The 18360-nt window shown below is 42.0% G+C and overlaps 1 protein-coding gene across 11 annotated transcripts in view; it reads left to right on the top strand.

Annotated features, from left to right (window-relative positions):
- FAT3 (FAT atypical cadherin 3) overlaps positions 1 to 18360 on the top strand; it is a 566930-nt gene that overhangs the window by 457733 nt on the left and 90837 nt on the right. For all 11 annotated transcript variants that reach the window (XM_008171837.4, XM_042856002.2, XM_005304056.5 and 8 more), the window contains 2 exons: positions 4078 to 8151; positions 18027 to 18223. In XM_008171837.4, the coding sequence (XP_008170059.2) occupies positions 4078 to 8151; positions 18027 to 18223 (4271 nt within the window). The remainder of the gene's footprint in view (positions 1 to 4077; positions 8152 to 18026; positions 18224 to 18360) is intronic.

The following is an 18360-nucleotide window of genomic DNA, read 5'->3' as shown; positions in this document are numbered from 1 at the left end:
TATGCTGTAGTTTGAACCCTTTGCCTCTTGGTCTGCCCTCTGTGGCGAGAGAGAACAGTTTTTCTTTATCTTTTTTGTGGCAACCTATTGTGGAGCCAATACACCCCTTCACTCTTTGGGGCATGGGGAAAGGCATGATAGCCCCACAACTGAGTCCCAATGACCACCCTGAGCCTCAGGGCCTACTGGCCCGAGTCAGTATGGCTGCCCTCTTAGTCAAGGCTGTGAGACCGAGCAGCTAGTTGGGAAGTGGGCCGCCATCTAGGGGTGGCTGGCAGCCGGGGTAGAGGGATCCACGCCATCCCTGCTCCACCAGGTCCCAGCCCATGGCCCTGATAGCAGCGAATGGATTCATCACTAGATTAGTGAGGATCTGTCCGAAACACGCTGCCTTTGTCCTGGTTCCACAACCGGACCAATCTCTAGTTCCCCTGGGTTACTTCCTACCCTGTTTTCCAGTGTTGCTGTCCACAAGTCTCCTGGACCTCTGGGGTCATCAGCTTGCGAAGCTCCCAATGACTTGGGCTTCCGTGGGCGGCCTGGTATTGGCCTGGGTCTCGGCACACTTGGCCTTCACGATCGGGGGCTCCAGCAGCTCCCAAGAGGGAGCCTGCAATGAGCATTCTCTCTCCTCAGCCCCGACTGAACTGGCCTTTTATGCTGAGGCACCAGTTGGAGCATGCCCAGCAGTGGCAAGGGGATGTGGCTTCCTCCACCCAACATATGGGGTTAACTTCTCCTTCTCTAGTGTGGGGCATGTACATCCCGTCACACAGCCTTTCACGTATTTGAAGACCACTATCATGTTCCCCCTTAGTCTTCTCTTTTCAGGGGTGAAAGTAAAATTGAATTCTTACCTGTACAGGGGCCTCGGGCAGAAGGGCCAGGGCTGGGGAGTCAGTGTCCCCCAGCCAGCCCATCTGCGCTGCCTGGCCCGTGCTGCCCCGGATTCCAGCGGTGATTTAAAGGGCCTGGGGCTTTTAAATCGCCGTCCCCAGGGAAGCTGCTCCTTTTGCGCCCCCCCTCCCGTCAGTGGCCCGGGGGAGGGGGCAAAAGGGGCAACAATGTTAAGCTTTAAGCAGGGTCCTTTGCTGCAGCAGCGCTTTAATGTCACTGCCCCTTTTGCCCCTCCCCCCCATCATCAGTGGTGGCAGCGCTTTAAAGTCAGCTGTATGGGCCGGTACCAGCGGCCACTTTTTACTGGTACACCATACCGGCCCGTACCGCCTTACTTTCATGCCTGCCTCTTTTCCAAACTAAACATACCCAGTTCTTCAGCCTTTGCTCATAAGGCTTGCATTCCGTCCCTTTGATCATCTTCGTCTCTTGCTTCTGGATCCTTTCCAGTTTCTCTACATCCTTTCTATACAGCAGTGACCAAAACTGGACACAGAACTCTATCTGAGGCCTAACCAGCGCCGAGTAGAGCGATACTATCACCTCCTGTGACTTGCGTGCTGCGCCTCCGTTAATGCAACTCAAACTTGCATTTGCCCTTTTTGCAACAGCATCATGTTGTTGACTCATGTTGAGGTTGTGAGCCACTACAACTCCCAGATCCTTCTCAGCTGTGCTGTTGCCAAGCCAGTTATTCCCCATTCTGTATTTGTGCATTTGGTTTTTCTTCTCTAAGTGTCGCACCTTGCATTTGTCCTTGTTGAATTTCATCTTGTCTGTAGCCCAGTTCTCCAATTTATCTAGATCCCTTTGAATTTTAGTACTATCCTCCAAAGTGTTCGCATATAGGTTTGTCTTCTATAACAGCCTGTTGTTTCTGTTTTATCGTGAGCTCTGTCTGCTATTCCAGGCTTCAAGCCTTCATTTACTATAAAACTGAACTCCTATGGTTTCATTATGCACAGATGTTCCAATCCTAGATGTATCAAAATTGAGGCTTCAGTTGCTATAGTTTCTATAATCTATAAATTGGGTGCAGTGAGGATGCTGATTTTAACAGCTGGGCTCAGATCATACTTCTTCATTCACAGGAAGTACTTTGAATGATGAAAGCAGTAGTCTCATAATTTAATAAGAAATTTCTAAAGGAGAAAAACACCCTCCTCCCCATCCTTACATGCATCAGTCTGTGACTGTAACTAATTCCTATTAGCTAGCAGTACCAAAATAAAACTGCTCTGCCATATGCAATGTTTGTCAGTGCCAGCAATGTGCTCATCCTTGTGGGAATCTGCCCCCCGGGCCTCTCAGTGAACAGCACAAAGTTTGGTTTAGCTAACATAACCCTTGGCCTCTGTAGCTTTTACGGGTGTGTGTATAGCTGATATGTAGGAGCCACTGTCATACTGATTTCTGCTGTTTGGACTAGCCTCTGTGCCTCAGAACCTGCAGCAAATACGGGTAGTCTTAACAGTCAGTTACAGCGTTTAGAGAATCTGTATTTATTTACTTTTTGGGTCACCACATAGTTTGTTCTTCAGCTGGAATTTTCACACATGCTGCCCTCTGCGCAACAGCTGTAGCAGTTACCACTAAAAGATCACGGTTTACTAACGGTTACCACTCAGTGGTGTATGAGAAAAGTTCTTACAGGGGTCATGGACCCTTGACTCTAGCAAAAAGATCCCAGGAATAGTCTCCATGATAATCTACCATTATATCAAAAATGGTTTGACAATAAAGATTCAAAATTAGTACAGGTCAATATAGGCCGTTTGGCTTTGGAATCAAAATGAGAAAAAGGAGCTAAAAGCTTGTGTGTGTGTATATATATACAAACACTCAGTGAACCACATTTTAAGCAATTACTTAAGATGCCACACACAAAAATGTTGCCTAATAGAGGCGACATGTAGTAACAGTCCATTAATGGCTATTAGCCAGGATGGGTAAGGAATGGTGTCCCTAGCCTCTGTTTGTCAGAGGGTGGAGATGGATGGCAGGAGAGAGATCACTTGATCATTACCTGTTAGGTTCACTCCCTCTGGGGCACCTGGCATTGGCCACTGTCGGTAGACAGGATACTGGGCTAGATGGACCTTTGGTCTGACCCAGTATGGCCGTTCTTATGTTCTTAACAATTAAAAACTTGGACAGACCCTGAAGTTTTGCATCTGTCTCCTGAAGAACAGTCAGAGAGTATATCACGTTAGTTTAAAAAACAAACAAACAAAAAAAACCTGTGATCCAAACACATTATTTTCTCCTTTATGCAGTCAGTGACCTCTCTCTCTGCACATGCTAACACTGATCTGAAAACATTTTCTACAAAATCTTATTAATCTAGATTTCTCTTTCCTCAGAAACCAAATAGTAAACCTCTCTGACACAAGATACTTTTATCTATTTTATATGGTATTGTTCCTTGTAATTTTTCTAAATTCTATTCTAACACTTTGTAGTCAGTTCTTTGTAGCCTTGAGCTACAGTGGTCCGCTCTATAGTTGCTTAATAGCCTCTTTCTTTCAGGGCATAAATTGTTATTCCTTTGTCAAGCAATTGGCTTGTTAGCCTTTGATCCCCTTTTTGTGTCTCAGGTATGCAACTATTTGATAGTCTAATACCATAATGTGGGGGGGTGCATTTTCCCACATTTTACTTTTGCATAATATACATTGCCCAAATTTTCAAACCTGGGATCTTAAAATTAGGCTCTTAAATTCCTGTGTAGGCACCTAAATAGAAGTTTCAGAGTGGGTTTCAGAGGTATTGAGCGCCTGCAGTAACCATTAAGATAATTTTAAATATTTAAAGATAGAGAAAAAGACTTTCTTTTAATCAATATGAAACAAATGTATAAACCAAGATTTTCAAAACGGGGCTCTTAGGGCCATATTTACACACCTGAGTATGTGGTCTGATTTTCAGAAGTCAGTTGAAGTTGCTGGATGTTCAGCACTTATGAAAATCAGGCCACTTATCTGGGTGGCTAAATATGGATTTAGGAGCCCAGATTTAGGTATCTGTTTTTTTTTTTTAATTCTATGCAATTACTAGTATTACTGATGGCCGCTCGTGGGTTAATGTGACGGTATCATAGTCAGATTCGTTTTATAACATATAATTTTCTCAATGTTCAATATTTCACTTCTAATATAGCTTTCAACATTTATGTTTTAGGAAACACTGGGAACACATTCAAGATCGAACCAGTTTTAGGCATCATCACAGTATTGAAGGAACCGGACTTGACAACAATGGGACAGTTTGTTTTGTCAGTCAAAGTAACTGATCAAGGTTCACCACCACTGTCTGCAACGGCAATTGTACGCATTTCTGTGACCATGTCAGATAATTCCCATCCAAAGTTCACACACAAAGAATACCAAGCAGAAGTTAATGAAAATGTTGATATTGGAACTTCAGTCATTTTGATCTCTGCAATCAGTCAGTCTACATTAGTTTATGAGGTCAAGGATGGGAATGTGGATGGAGCCTTTACTATAAACCCATATTCTGGAGTCATCACCAGTCAAAAGCCACTTGATTATGAACGCACTTCCTCTTACCAGCTCATTGTTCAAGCAACTAACATGGCAGGCATGGCATCAAATGCCACTGTCAGCATTCAGATTGTTGATGAAAATGATAACCTGCCAGTTTTTCTCCTCTCCCAATACTCAGGCAGCATAAGTGAAGCTGCTCCTGTAAACAGTATAGTCCGGAGCGCAGCCAACAACCCACTGGTGATACGAGCTACGGATGCCGACAGTAATCAGAATGCTTTGCTGGTCTATCAGATTGTTGAATCCACTGCTAAGAAGTACTTCACTGTAGATTCCAGCACTGGCGCGATCAGAACAATTGCAAATTTAGACCATGAAACCATAGCCCACTTCCATTTCCACGTGCATGTTAGAGATAGCGGAAATCCACAGCTCACAGCGGAGAGTCCAGTCGAAGTTACTATTGAAGTAACTGACATCAATGACAATCCTCCAGTCTTCAGTCAGGCTGTGTTTGAGACAGTCTTGCTTCTGCCCACTTACGTTGGTGTAGAGGTTCTTAAAGTCAAGGCTACAGACCCGGATTCAGAGGTTCCACCTGAACTAACATACAGTCTGATTGAAGGCAATGTGGACCATTTTTTGATTGATTCAAGTACTGGGGTACTCACCATAAAAAATAATACTCTTTCCAAAGATCATTATATGCTTATAGTAAGAGTGTCTGATGGGAAATTTTACAGCACTGCTATGGTGACCATAATGGTAAAAGAAGCCATGGATAGTGGGCTCCATTTTACACAAAGTTTTTATTCCACATCTATCTCGGAGAACAGCACTAATATCACAAAGGTAGCTGTGATGAATGCTGTTGGAAACCGTCTCAATGAGCCCTTGAAGTATGGTATATTAAACCCGGGAAACAAGTTCATGATCAAATCCACCTCGGGAGTCATTGAAACAACGGGCATCCCCTTTGACAGAGAAAAACAAGAGCTATATGAACTGGTCGTTGAAGCAAGTCGTGAACTAGATCATCTGCGTGTGGCCAGGGTGGTTGTCAGAGTTAACATTGAGGACATCAATGACAATGCTCCAGTGTTTGTAGGGCTGCCTTACTATGCTGCTGTACAAGTTGATGCTGAGCCCGGTACCCTAATATATCGAGTGACAGCCATTGATAAAGATAAGGGTGCAAATGGTGAAGTCTCCTATCTGTTGAAAGAAGACTATGGGCATTTTGAAATTGACAGACAAACTGGTAGTGTCACTTTAAGAGAAGCCTTCAACTCTGACTTATCTAATATAGAGTATTTAGTTATCATCCTTGCAAAAGATGGTGGTAATCCTTCGTTGTCTGCTTCAGTAGAACTTCCTATTACTATAGTTAATAAAGCAATGCCTGTGTTTGACAAGCCCTTCTATACAGCTTCTGTAAATGAAGACATAGAAATGCACACCCCAATTCTTAGCATAAATGCAACCAGCCCAGAGGGCCAGGGTATCATTTATATCATTGTTGATGGAGATCCCTACAACCAGTTTAACATTGACTTTGACACCGGCGTTCTGAGTGTCATCAGCCCATTGGACTATGAAGTAAATTCTGTTTTTAAGCTGACGGTACGAGCCAGTGATGCCCTCACTGGTGCTCGGGCTGAAGTCACTGTGGACTTAATTATTAATGATGTAAATGATAATCCTCCGGTTTTCGATCACTCGGCCTATAATGCCACCTTATCCGAAGCATCTTTGATTGGGACTCCTGTGTTGCAGGTTGTTGCTACCGACGCAGACTCTGAAAATAACAAAATTATACAGTATCAGATTGTCCAGGACTCCTTTAACAGCACTGATTATTTTCACATCGATAGCACAAGTGGCCTAATCCTGACAGCCCGTATGTTGGATCATGAACTATTACAGCAGTGCAGCTTAAAAGTCAGAGCAGCTGATAATGGATTCCCACCACTGAGCAGTGAAGTTCTTGTTAGTATTTATGTGACAGATATGAATGACAACCCTCCAGTTTTTAACCAGTTAATATATGAATCTTACGTGAGTGAACTGGCCCCTAGGGGTCATTTTGTGACTTGTGTCCAAGCTTCTGATGCTGACAGCTCTGATTTTGACAGACTGGAGTACAGTATCTTGTCTGGAAATGATCGGACCAGCTTTATAATGGACAGCAAGAGTGGCATTATAACTCTGTCTAACCATCGGAAACAGAGGATGGAGCCAATGTATAGCTTAAATGTCTCTGTCTCAGATGGATTGTTCACCAGCACAGCTCAGGTGCATATCCGGATCCTGGGTGCTAACCTCTATAGCCCTGTGTTTTCACAGAGTATTTATGTGGCAGAGGTTAGAGAAAATGCTGCCCCTGGAACTAAGGTAGTCCACGTAAAAGCGACAGATGGAGATTCTGGTATATATGGCCAAATAAACTACTCCATAATAAATGATTTTGCCAAGGACCGATTCTTAATTGATAACAATGGACAGATCCTAACAACTGAGAAATTGGACCGAGAGAACCCTTTGGAAGGGGATATCAGTATATTTTTGAGGGCCCTGGATGGAGGTGGTAGAATGACTTTCTGCACCGTGAGAGTGATCGTAGTGGATGAGAACGACAATACTCCCCAGTTTATGACAATAGAATACAGAGCAAGTGTCAAAGCAGATGTTGGAAAAGGTCATTTGGTCACCCAAGTGCAAGCATTAGATCCAGATGATGGAGCCAATTCAAGAATCACCTATTCATTGTATAGTGAAGCCTCTGTTTCAGTCGCAGATCTGCTTGAAATTGATCCTGACAATGGATGGATGGTCACCAAAGGTAACTTTAACCAGCTGAAAAACACCGTTCTGTCGTTCTTCGTCAAAGCAGTTGACGGTGGCATTCCCATGAAGCATTCCCTTATTCCTGTCTATATCCATGTTTTACCTCCAGAAGCTGTTTTACCTTCCTTTTCCCAACCCCAATATTCTTTTACAATACCAGAAGACACTGTCATAGGAAGCACCCTTGACATTTTGCATGTTTTGCCAAGCCTGGGTGCTGTATATAGCACTGTTAATGGTGAATTAGCTGAAAACAACAAGGAAGGGATTTTCATCATAGACCAAGACACTGGAATCATAAAGCTAGATAAGAGACTTGACCATGAGACAAATCCTGCTTTTCACTTTAAAGTTGCAGCCACCATACAGCTAGACAAAGTGGACATTGTATTAACTGTGGATGTGGAGGTTAAAGTGTTGGATGTAAATGACAACAAGCCTGTGTTTGAAGCTGCCAACTATGAAGCTGTAATAATGGAAGGGATGCCAATAGGGATCAATCTTATCCAGGTTAAAGCAATTGATGCGGACTGGGGTGCAAATGGGCAAGTCACATATACTCTTTCAGTGGAATCAGAGCTGGACAAGATCATGGAAGCCTTCACAATCGATGGCAACAGTGGGTGGATCAGCACATTGAAGGACCTAGATCATGAAAAGAATCCCACTTTTACTTTTGCAGTGGTAGCTTCAGATCTGGGAGAAGCTTTTTCCCTCTCATCCACCACCTTGGTCTCTGTCACTGTGACAGACATAAACGACAATGCACCAATCTTTGAACACGAGGTGTACAGAGGATCCGTAAAAGAGAGTGACCCTCCAGGTGAAGTTGTGGCAGTTCTCAGCACATGGGACGAAGACACGTCTGAAGTCAACCGGCAGGTTAGCTACCATATCACAGGTAAGAAAGTTGCAAACCCCTTTTCTTCCTGAAACCTGCCGTTATTGAAGAACTGAGATTTAGTACAGATTAGCATGAAAGATTTAGAAGGATTTCAGGTACATCCTCAGCTTGCAAGCAAGTCAGTTCTATTTCTCTTGGATTTATTGTTCTCTTGGATTTATTGTTCTTAATTTGACCAGAATTTTGTAGCAACTAGTGAAGCTTAGAGATAGAGAGAAAGAGATTTGTGTGTGTGTCACTTTCCCTCCCTCTCTCCCCAGTTTCACAGCCCAAGACTTCATGCTGTGCTGCAATGTAAGGAAGTGTAACCCATCATGATTGATGTGTCAGCATGGGAAAGATCAGAACTTAATGTATCAACCAGGGAAAATGAACAGCATTTATTCTCAGGAGGAAAACCCTTACATTTCTACGCACTTTTTTTTAATTAAACCCTTCCCCTTCCAGAGAGGGGAATTTTCATTTAAACTTTCATTTAAAAATTCAATTTAAAAAATCACTATCTGTGGAAAAATTGATGTGCACTGTAAATTAGGGAGGGAGGAATACCACACTTTCCCCACTTACCAGAAGCATCGTATCACAAACCAGGGAAGCAATAACCCTCTGTACTGCTGTTCTGGTTTGCAGACATGCGGCATGGTGTAAACGTTATTTCATTACTAATATTTTTTCCAAGCATGGTAGTATTGTTTGTTCCTATCATTCTATATTTATTGTCATTCTTTTTCCAGAGCAAAATTAGATGTGTGTATGTGTATGGGTGGGGGAAGGGAGGTGGAGGGGGAAATGGGGTGTGGTTATTTTGTCTGTCTGCATTCTCCAGTACATTTGTGGGAGTAAAGTGTTGGTTCCTCCTGCGTCCCATCCTGCAGAGCTGCTAATATATTGTAATAACCTGGTTATTGTTGGTGTGCGCCACGGTCTGCACTGGATAGAATTAGAACTGCTTCCAGTTTTGTCATAGACTCAGTACTGCTAACAAGTAATGGGTAAAAATAAGAAGTCTCATTTAGCTCAAGTGGTGCGTGGGTTTGTGTATTTGGAGCGGGAGGATCTGAATTCTGTCCCTGCTTTTGCTATCAAATGCAGAATGGCTGTGGCATGTGGTATGGTAACAATCATGAAGTCCTAGATACCATGGTTTGTCATCATATACATTCAAAATATCACAGGTTTCAAGTGATTTAATAATTCATTTTGACCATTTGAAAATAGTCTTTATTCAGTTTGGAAGTAAATTCTTCCACACCTGTAAAGGCTAAGCTGGTACACCTCTACCCCAATATAACGCTGTCCTCAGGAGCCAAAAAAACTTACCATGTTATAGGTGAAGCCACGTTATATAGAACTTGCTTTGATCCGCCGGAGTGCGCAGCCCCGCCCCCTGGGAGCGCTGTTTTACCGCGTTATATCCAAATTCCTGTTATATCGGGTCACGTTATATTGGGGTAGAGGTGTATATTAATAGGGTATCATATAATAGTGTATAAGGACAGGAGGTGAAGGCTAGTTTTGTGAGTAAAGAACAAAACTGGAAGGCAGGAGTTCTATTCCTGACTCAGCCTCCCACTTCCTATGTGACCGTGGGTAAGGCACTTCCTCTCTGTGCTTCATTGTCCCTATTTGTAAAACTGGAATAATAATGCCGGTGTCCTAGATGCTTTGTGACACCTATATAATTATTGTCTGTGTGGAGCTTTGAGATCCTCAAATGGAAAGTGCTGTAGAAAAGCAAAGCAGTGATGTTCAAATTGGGAGTAGTTTAGTGCACTGAGATAATTATTAACTAGCATTTTTCCCATTTATGTAAATTGTCTTGAAGTCTTAAATCTCCTGTTCTAATGCACAGTACAGCTATATTATATATTAATCCACTTTCATTAATTTGAGAAAAATACCAGTTTAACAGCAATCTCCTCCCGTAAGACCTAAAAGTTTCAAAACTATCCCTTCCTGATTTTATGTTGTCATAGTAAATTTTAAAAATGCTACTACTGAAAAAACAAGAGGTTTAAAAGGCACATGTGATACCATTGCAACTGCTAGAACATAATACCAAAGAGGCTTTGCTATCTTCAGTTTTTTAAGACATCCTCTTAGATATGGGAAATTGTAGAATGAAAATCATCCAGAAACATTTAATTCTATTGGCTAAAAAACAAATGTTAAAAAACAGTTGCATTTTCACTAATGAAACATTCAATTCATACTTTGAGTTAAAAATGAGTTCAGCTAGTGGACTCGAACATTCAATGGGATCAAATTAGCTGGGAATTTTTTTCAGTGATCGTGTCATTTTGAAGGTATTTTGAGACCCAGAATATTGTTCTGTAAATACAGCCATGCCTGAGCCGTTCACTGGAGCAAGTATAGATCACTGAATTAAAAGGAAAAGAAAGTAAATGACGAGAATGGCATTTAGTGCACTGAGAATAGCCTTTCATACCTTTCCCTGTGGACATGCAACACACACAGAATGTGTGGAAAAATCGCCTTTTAGATGAGGCATAAAATCAAAGCTCTAACCGCTTGTGATGACTAAAGATCCCATAGTACTTACCCCAAGAATACAATCATTAATCTCAGTGTTCTGGCCAACTTCTAATATGGATGACAACACTGTGCTTGACTAACATGCCCCTCCCATTTTTAGTTTAACTTAAATACAGTTCTTCAGTTCAAACCTGTTCTTCAGGCTTGCTGTGTGCTGGTAAACAGCTGCCATTTTCGAACCCAGAGCCATCTGCATTTCACTGGTAGAAGATGTGATGCCTATTTGTCCATTCATTGATAGTCCTTGTAAAACAATTTGGGATCCGTACCAATGAAAGGCATGATATAAAAGCTGGCTGTTAAATATCTGAACGTTCCTGGCAGTGATAGCTGGAGATGGAAGAGGCACTGTTGCTTTTCTTGTGAGAGCGCAATTTTGGCCAGTTGCATGCAACAAACCATAGGCCCTTTCATGTGGATTATTGAAGACTTGTCAGTATTGTTTTAGACAAATAGATAAGGTTTTCTTGGTGTTTGCAGTATTACCTACAGGACCCTGTAATTACGGTCGGGGAATGCCCCTGCTAGTGCAAATACTGCAGGTTCTGTAAAAGTATTTAGATATCCAGGGACACTCAGGAAAGTTAAGGCAAATCAACTAAAAGGTGTGAAGTCACCTTCAAGGTGGAGGGGGAAAAGGGTGTGGGGGGGCTGATTCAAGGCAGATTAAGTTACTGTAAATTAAGGCCACTCTACTCCTTAATGAGGGCATCCACACACCATGTGCATTGACTTCACACCTCTAGTTGATTTACATTAACTTTCCTGAGTGTCCCTGTGTAGACACGGCCTAAAGTAACTGGCGTAACCACTGTTTGGGGCTGTTAAGATTGCTTCCCTGTCCTTGAAGCTGCTCCCCACCCACAGTTCCTGTTGAAGTAAGTGGGAACAGAGGATGCTCAGCAGCTGAGAGGCTCAGGCCCTTAGTGAGGAGGTATGGGCTGTAGCAGCTTCAAAGTGTGCCAGTGGAACTCAGTCTGACCTCCTCAGTGTGCCTGACCTACCTGGTGAGGTGGAATGTCTAGCCCAGTGTCTGACTGACGTCTGAACCTGGGCAAGGGTGAGCTGGTTGATGCCCATCTCAGATAAGCCTGAGGTGTAATGCTGGTAGATCGGGGGAAAGCAACCAGAAAATGTGGCAGAGGTTATAACTTTGATCCAGCAAATCATTGAAGCCCATGCCAATGTTTCTGATTAAGAGAGAAGGACCCCTTAGTCATCTCTTTCTCAGTATTTGTGGAAGGGAGAGTTTATGTTGTTTGTGGTCAGTATTATTTTCTTTTTGTCTGTGTTTATTTTGCATGGGAAGCTCAATCGGTATTTGTGTAATTTTGGGGTGAGCGGCACATTTTTATTCTTGCTTTGTGCGCATTTCAAGCACCTCTGGGCAGATCCCCAGCTGGTGTAAATGGCCAGAGCTCTGCTGAAGTCAATGGAGACAATAAACCAGAGCTGAGGATCTGTCCTCTAGGGTACGTCTACACTGCAGTAAAACACATGCGGCTGCCTGTGTCAATTGACTTGAGTTCAAGGGGCTTAGGCTGCGGGGTTATAAAACTGTATTGTAGATAAGTGGTTCTCCGCCAGGGGTACACATACCCTTGGGGGTACACAGAGGTCTTCCAGGGGCTATTCAACTAATCTAGATGAGTGTTTCTCAACCTGGGGTTTGCAATCCTCGGGGGGTGGGGGGTGTCACAGGATGGGTTTAGGAGGGTCACAAGTGCAGGGTGGTAGTGGGGGGGCAAGCAGGGCAATTGCCTGAGGCCCAACACCACAGTGGGTCCTATGAAGCTAAGTTACATGCTCCAGCTCTAGGCGGTGGGATTCAGGCTTCAGTCTCACCACCTGGGGCTCTGGCTTCAGACAAGACTCACAAGTGAAAAACAGGCTCAAGGCTCACACTGAAATGTAAGTACCATATTTATATTCCAATCGATTTATTTTATAATTATATGGTAAAAATGAGAAGGGAAGCAATTTGTCAGTAATAATGTGCTCTGACACTTTTTATTTTTATATCTGATTTTGTAAGCAAGTAGTTTTTAAGTGAAGTGAAACTTGGGGTACTCAAGACAAATCAGACTCCTGAAAGGGGTATTGAAGTCTGGAAAGGTTGAGAGCCACTGGTGTAGATGCTTGGGCTTGGGTTGGAGTCCAGGCTCTAGAACCCTCCCTCCTTGTGGAGTCACAGAGGCAGGGCTCCAGCCCAAGCCTGAACATCTATACTGAAATTCTGTAGCCCCACTGCCCAAGCCAGCTGACATGGGCCAGCCGTGGGTGTTTTCTCGCAGCATAGACATACCCTTAGAGTCATTCAGGTAGCCACTTCTGAGAGCCCTGGTGTCATAACTATAAAGGGAAGGGTAACAGCTGTCCTGTGTACAGTACTATAAAATACCTCCTGGCCAGAGACTCCAAAATCCTTTTCCCTGTAAAGGGTTAAGAAGCTCAGGTAACCTGGCTGGCATCTGACCCAAAGGACCAATAAGGGGACAAGATACTTTCAAATCTTGGGGGGGGAAGGCTTTTGTTTGTGCTCTTTGTTTTGGGTGTGCGTTCGCTCTCGGGACTGAGAGGTACCAGACATCAATCCAGGTTCTCCACATCTTTCTAAACAAGTCTCTCCTATTTCAAACTTGTAAGTAAATAGCCAGGCAAGGCATGTTAGTTTTCCTTTGTTTTCTCAACTTGTAAATGTACCTTTTACTAGAGTGTTTATCTTTGTTTGCTGTACTTTGAACCTAAGACTAGAGGGGAGTCCTTTGAGCTCTTTAAGTTTGATTACCCTGTAAAGTTATTTTCCATCCTGATTTTACAGAGATGATTTTTACCTTTTTCTTTAATTAAAAGCCTTCTTTTTAAGAACCTGATTGATTTTTCCTTGTTTTAAGATCCAAGGGGTTTGGATCTTGATTCACCAGGAGTTGGTGGGAGGAAAGAGGGGGAATGGTTAATTTCTCCTTGTTTTAGATCCCAGGGGGGTTGGAACTGTATTCACCAGGGAATTGGTGAAAGGTTTCTCAAGGCTTCCCAGGGAGGGAATCCATTGGGAATGGTGGCAGCGGACCAGAGCTAAGCTGGTAGTTAAGCTTAGAAGTTTTCATGCAGGCCCCTACATTTGTACCCTAAAGTTCAAAGTGGGGATACAGCCCTGACACCTGGTATTTGCGGGAGGAGTCATATTAGCAGACATAAGAATATTGTCTTAGAATATCAGGGTTGGAAGGGACCTCAGGAGGTCACCTAGTCCAACCCCTTGCTCAAAGCAGAACCGATCCCCAGACAGATATTTGTCCCAGATCCCTAAATGACCCCCTCAAGGATTGAACTCACAACCCTGGGTTTAGCAGGCCAATGCTTAGGCCAATGCTTAAACCACTGAGCTAACCCTCCCTCCTCAAAAGCTAAGATGTAGTGGTGGTAGAATTTGGTGGGTTGTCTTTATCATTTGGGCAGTTCCATAAACATGTGCACTGTTTTAAATTTTGTGTAAACACTATTGGTTTTAATATGCATAAAGTACCTACAGTTCCAGATAGGCACTAGACATTTCTAAATAAATAAATATAAAATCCAAAAAAAAGAAACAAAATAAATAACCACTCTAGTATGGACTATGAATAGGGAAGTTGCAGTGAAAACTCATGTGGTCAATATCTAGTTTTCAGCTACCCTTTTAGTTGTTATAACTTATATATGTGCGCTTTAGTAATGATGTGTATCAAAATTTGTTTATTTGGGATCAGCATGTTTGTGGATTTCATTGTGTCTGGCTGTTTTTTCTTTCATTAAACTTGAGCCCAAGTTGGTTTTGTACCATGTGCTGACTAGGGCATGGGGGAACAGGCCATTAGTCAAACTTCAAGTAACAAAAGATGAAAGATAATGCAGATTCTCTTAGCCTCAAAGTCATTCTAAAAGTTGCTTTTATTTTTAGCTAACACTTCAGTGTTGTGACATTCAAAGCAGAACATAAGAAAACTGCCAACAGATTTTAAAGAATCCATTAATACTCGTAGTCAGGAGGCTTCCGTTTAGAAATTCTACATTATTCAGAGTGAAAAACTAATTAATTAGAATGCCCTTAGGACCCAGAATCTGCTTAAATATGTTAGTGGAAAAGTTAATTAATCATTGCAGAATGAGATCTGCAGCAGGGCATACATATGAATGCTAGAAAATGGTTCCCTAAGCCACAGCTTATTTTTTTTTCCTTTCCTTTTAAGAATATTTCCCTGACAGTATTTTACTGTTTACATCTCATTATTTCTGTAACACTTTATCATATGCCTTCAGTCTTTCATCAGCAAAATGTAGCACCAGTGCTGAGCAATGGAGAAAGGAAGGATAACGATAACAAAAAAGGAAGAGACACATGAATCAATCCTTTGATTCACATGTTTTGTGTTTATCACTAAGGTTTCTTGGTCATTCAGATGAATCTTTTAATAGAATAAGGGAAAGAAATGGGGGTCTTAAAGACCCAAACATTTTATACACACTCCTATAATTCCCAGCATATGATATAAAAGCTATTTCATGTACAACATGGCGGTAATGACTATAGAGTTGTTCAAGGCTGGTGTTACTATTAACAGGACCAACCAGCCAACTGATTGAAGCTTTTACCTCTCCTCTTTACTCAGCAATGGGATATACATGAGGTGGGTATACTGCTTCATGTTAACTGAAGCTTGTTAATCATTTGCTTAACCAAAGAACTCTCATGTACAGTGCAGAAAAGTATTGAATGCCATCATGAAGTTAAAGACATATATTTAAGGCTTTGTTATATTAAACAAAACTCTTGCTATGGCTGGTTCACAACCAGCTGTGGAGAAAAATTATGCTTCTTTACCCTGATGCTGAACTTAAATGGAGATATTTTAATGTGTTAATCAGCATGTGCCTACCTTTCTCTACAGCCCGATTAGGATGTGTTTCATAGTTCAGTCAAGTCAGTGGACAGACTCTCAGTGACTTGACTGGTCTTTGGATCCAGCCCATGTTGCATAATGAAATACAATGGACCGTATTTTGGGGAGATCCATTTTTTGTCGCAACACAGCTTCAGCAAGGGCCTGATTCGGCATGGCATTGAGCATCCAGTGCTCTCATAGAAGTCATTGGGAGTTGAGGGCCTTTCAAGATTGGAGCCTGTGACCATTGGGTTGCTATAAACAGAAAATGGTTAAGTGTTTGATATACCAACTTTATATTTTAATACGAATGCACACACTCAGTCTAAAAGTTCTATAAAATATGTGGCTGATCAGTCATCTAAACTGCCCTCATTTTCTGGTGTTTGATATACACACAAGGCTTAACATATGTCTTCAACCTTTCTGTTTGGTTTTAAGTTCAGAAATGTGTCTCATCTGCCCTCTTTTTCCTGGGCCTGTCTACTTAAAATGCTGTGCCAGTGTGGTATTTCAATGAAGACACTACTTATGCCGACGGGAAAGCGTAGGTATTTCACCTCCCCAAGAGGTAGTAGCTAGGTCAACAACAGATTTCTGCCATCGACTTAGTGCTGTCTACGCTGGGGGTTAGATCAGTTTAAGGGTGTCACACAGGGGTGTGGATTTTTCATACCTCTGAGCGATGTAGTTATACCAACCTAATTTCCTAGTGTAGACCAGGCCCCTGAGAGACTTCATGGAGAACTGGCAGAGTTATGATATCTGAGATGCTAGGTAGCCACACCTAATTAAGTGGTGTGATCACAGGGGAAGAATGATTTTTTTTTATTCCGACGGTTTATAACTTTTTCTCTTTTCTATGTTTTTGTTAATACCTATTTTCTCACATACTGAACATAAATAGTTGGGAGTAAAGATTAAAAACCTACCTTTTCCAGTAGGGGCCACGCGGTCTCACAGCACACATCTAAGACACTGAGTGAGCACTCCAGCAAAGCCGAGGAACATCAGACTTTACATTCCTGATATTGCTAAGGAGGAAAAAAAAATTAATGAAAAAACTCCATTTGTGCTGCCTTTTTACATCACAAAGAAGTAGGGCACAAGCCCCCCCCCCCCTTTTTTTTTAAACCTTTGCAGTCTCCCTTTAAGAGAACAGTAGCAAACTTCGCTTAGTGGGAAAATAGCGGGTTAGCCTGAGTTGTAATTTGCTCATTGAAACAATGTGGGGCTTTTCCATCTCCCCATTCAGTTCGTGCAGCATCTGAGTTCATGATAAACAGATGCCGTTCTGCCTGAATGTGGTGAATGTATACATCTAGTTTTACAGACCAGGCATGTTCTAGGAGCTGTACACAGAGAGAGGAAGTCGTGTTAACCTGACCCAAAGAATTTCCAGTCTAATCTGACAACATAAAGACAAAGGTTGGAGAACAGGCTACAGCAAAGGAATGTAATTGAAGGTGATCTTCTTATAGAAGAGATTAGGGATTATACCCTTTGAAATGCAGGTGTAAATAACCATTAGAAATGTTATTGACAAAGAACCGTGCCCCTTTTCACATCACTTTTAATTCCTTGTATCCTTCAGTGTGTGAAATGACATTATTTCCCTCTCTGAGGATGATGAGGACAAGTCTTTCTCTCTACAAGCTGCTTTTGTCTCCATGCAATTTAATGATGTGGAAAAGTAATATTGCCAGGTTCGGTGTCAGTGTTTCAGCATAATAAAAAGCTGTTCTGCTTCATCTCCTTCACTCCTAGCTGGCTTTCACTAGCTTTCACTCTCTGATAAATTTGATCTAATTGCTATGCTTATCTTTGAACTGTTCCTTAAATGACCCCTCGTTAGGGCTAATGTGTCTTTCTGTGTCATGTAAACTTTTTTTTAAAAAATAGAATCCTAATGAGTATAAGAACAGCACAGCTGTATGATAAAGCTTTCATTAAAGGATTCCTTAATAGAACCTACTGCCATTCCTTGATTGCATAATCAACAGCTAATGAAATTGTCTTGGTAACAAGAGCTACAGTGTATTACATCCTCTCTTGAGACTAAGTGGAAAGACAATTGTACCATCCTGAGAAGACTATTGATTGTTCACAGTTTGAATTTGATTGCCCTTAAGGAGAACTAAACAAGAGATCATCTTGAGCTCTGCTAAATGGATTTTGTTTTCTTTGGATATTAGTGGTTTACTTTCATACAAGGGACCACAAATGCCTGGGATCATAATCTTATTACAGATTTCCAGAGTTTGCCAGTTTGAAATCACTTCTCATTGTATGAGGAGAAATGGTAGCTGCTTACTTGTGACACCTTTAAACTGCATCTGTGTTTATGTTTGAATGAGTGCAAAGCTCTGATAGGCCTCCATTGCCTCTTTGTAGGAGGTAATCCCAAAGGGAAGTTCGCCTTGGGACTGGTTCAGAATGAATGGAAGGTTTACGTGAAGAGACCACTAGATCGGGAAGAACAAGACATTTATTTTCTGAACATCACTGCTACCGATGGCCTCTTTGTAACACAAGCTGCTGTGGAAGTGACGGTCACTGATGTTAATGATAATAGTCCTGTCTGTGATCAGGTTAGTCAGCAAATTTTAGTTGTGTAATATTTTACTGGACATAAAGTTTTCCTATAAAGTTCACTATTATTTATCATTGGTTTCCAGTTTCATTTATTTTAATTTCTTAGCTCCATGGATGGTATGCTCTTAGTCCA

The sequence above is a fragment of the Chrysemys picta genome, chromosome 1 (assembly GCF_011386835.1).
Source record: "Chrysemys picta bellii isolate R12L10 chromosome 1, ASM1138683v2, whole genome shotgun sequence".
NCBI classification, from domain to species: Eukaryota; Metazoa; Chordata; order Testudines; family Emydidae; genus Chrysemys; species Chrysemys picta.
The sequence above is the reverse complement of the archived record's forward strand: the minus strand, read 5'-3'. Positions and strand labels throughout refer to the sequence as shown.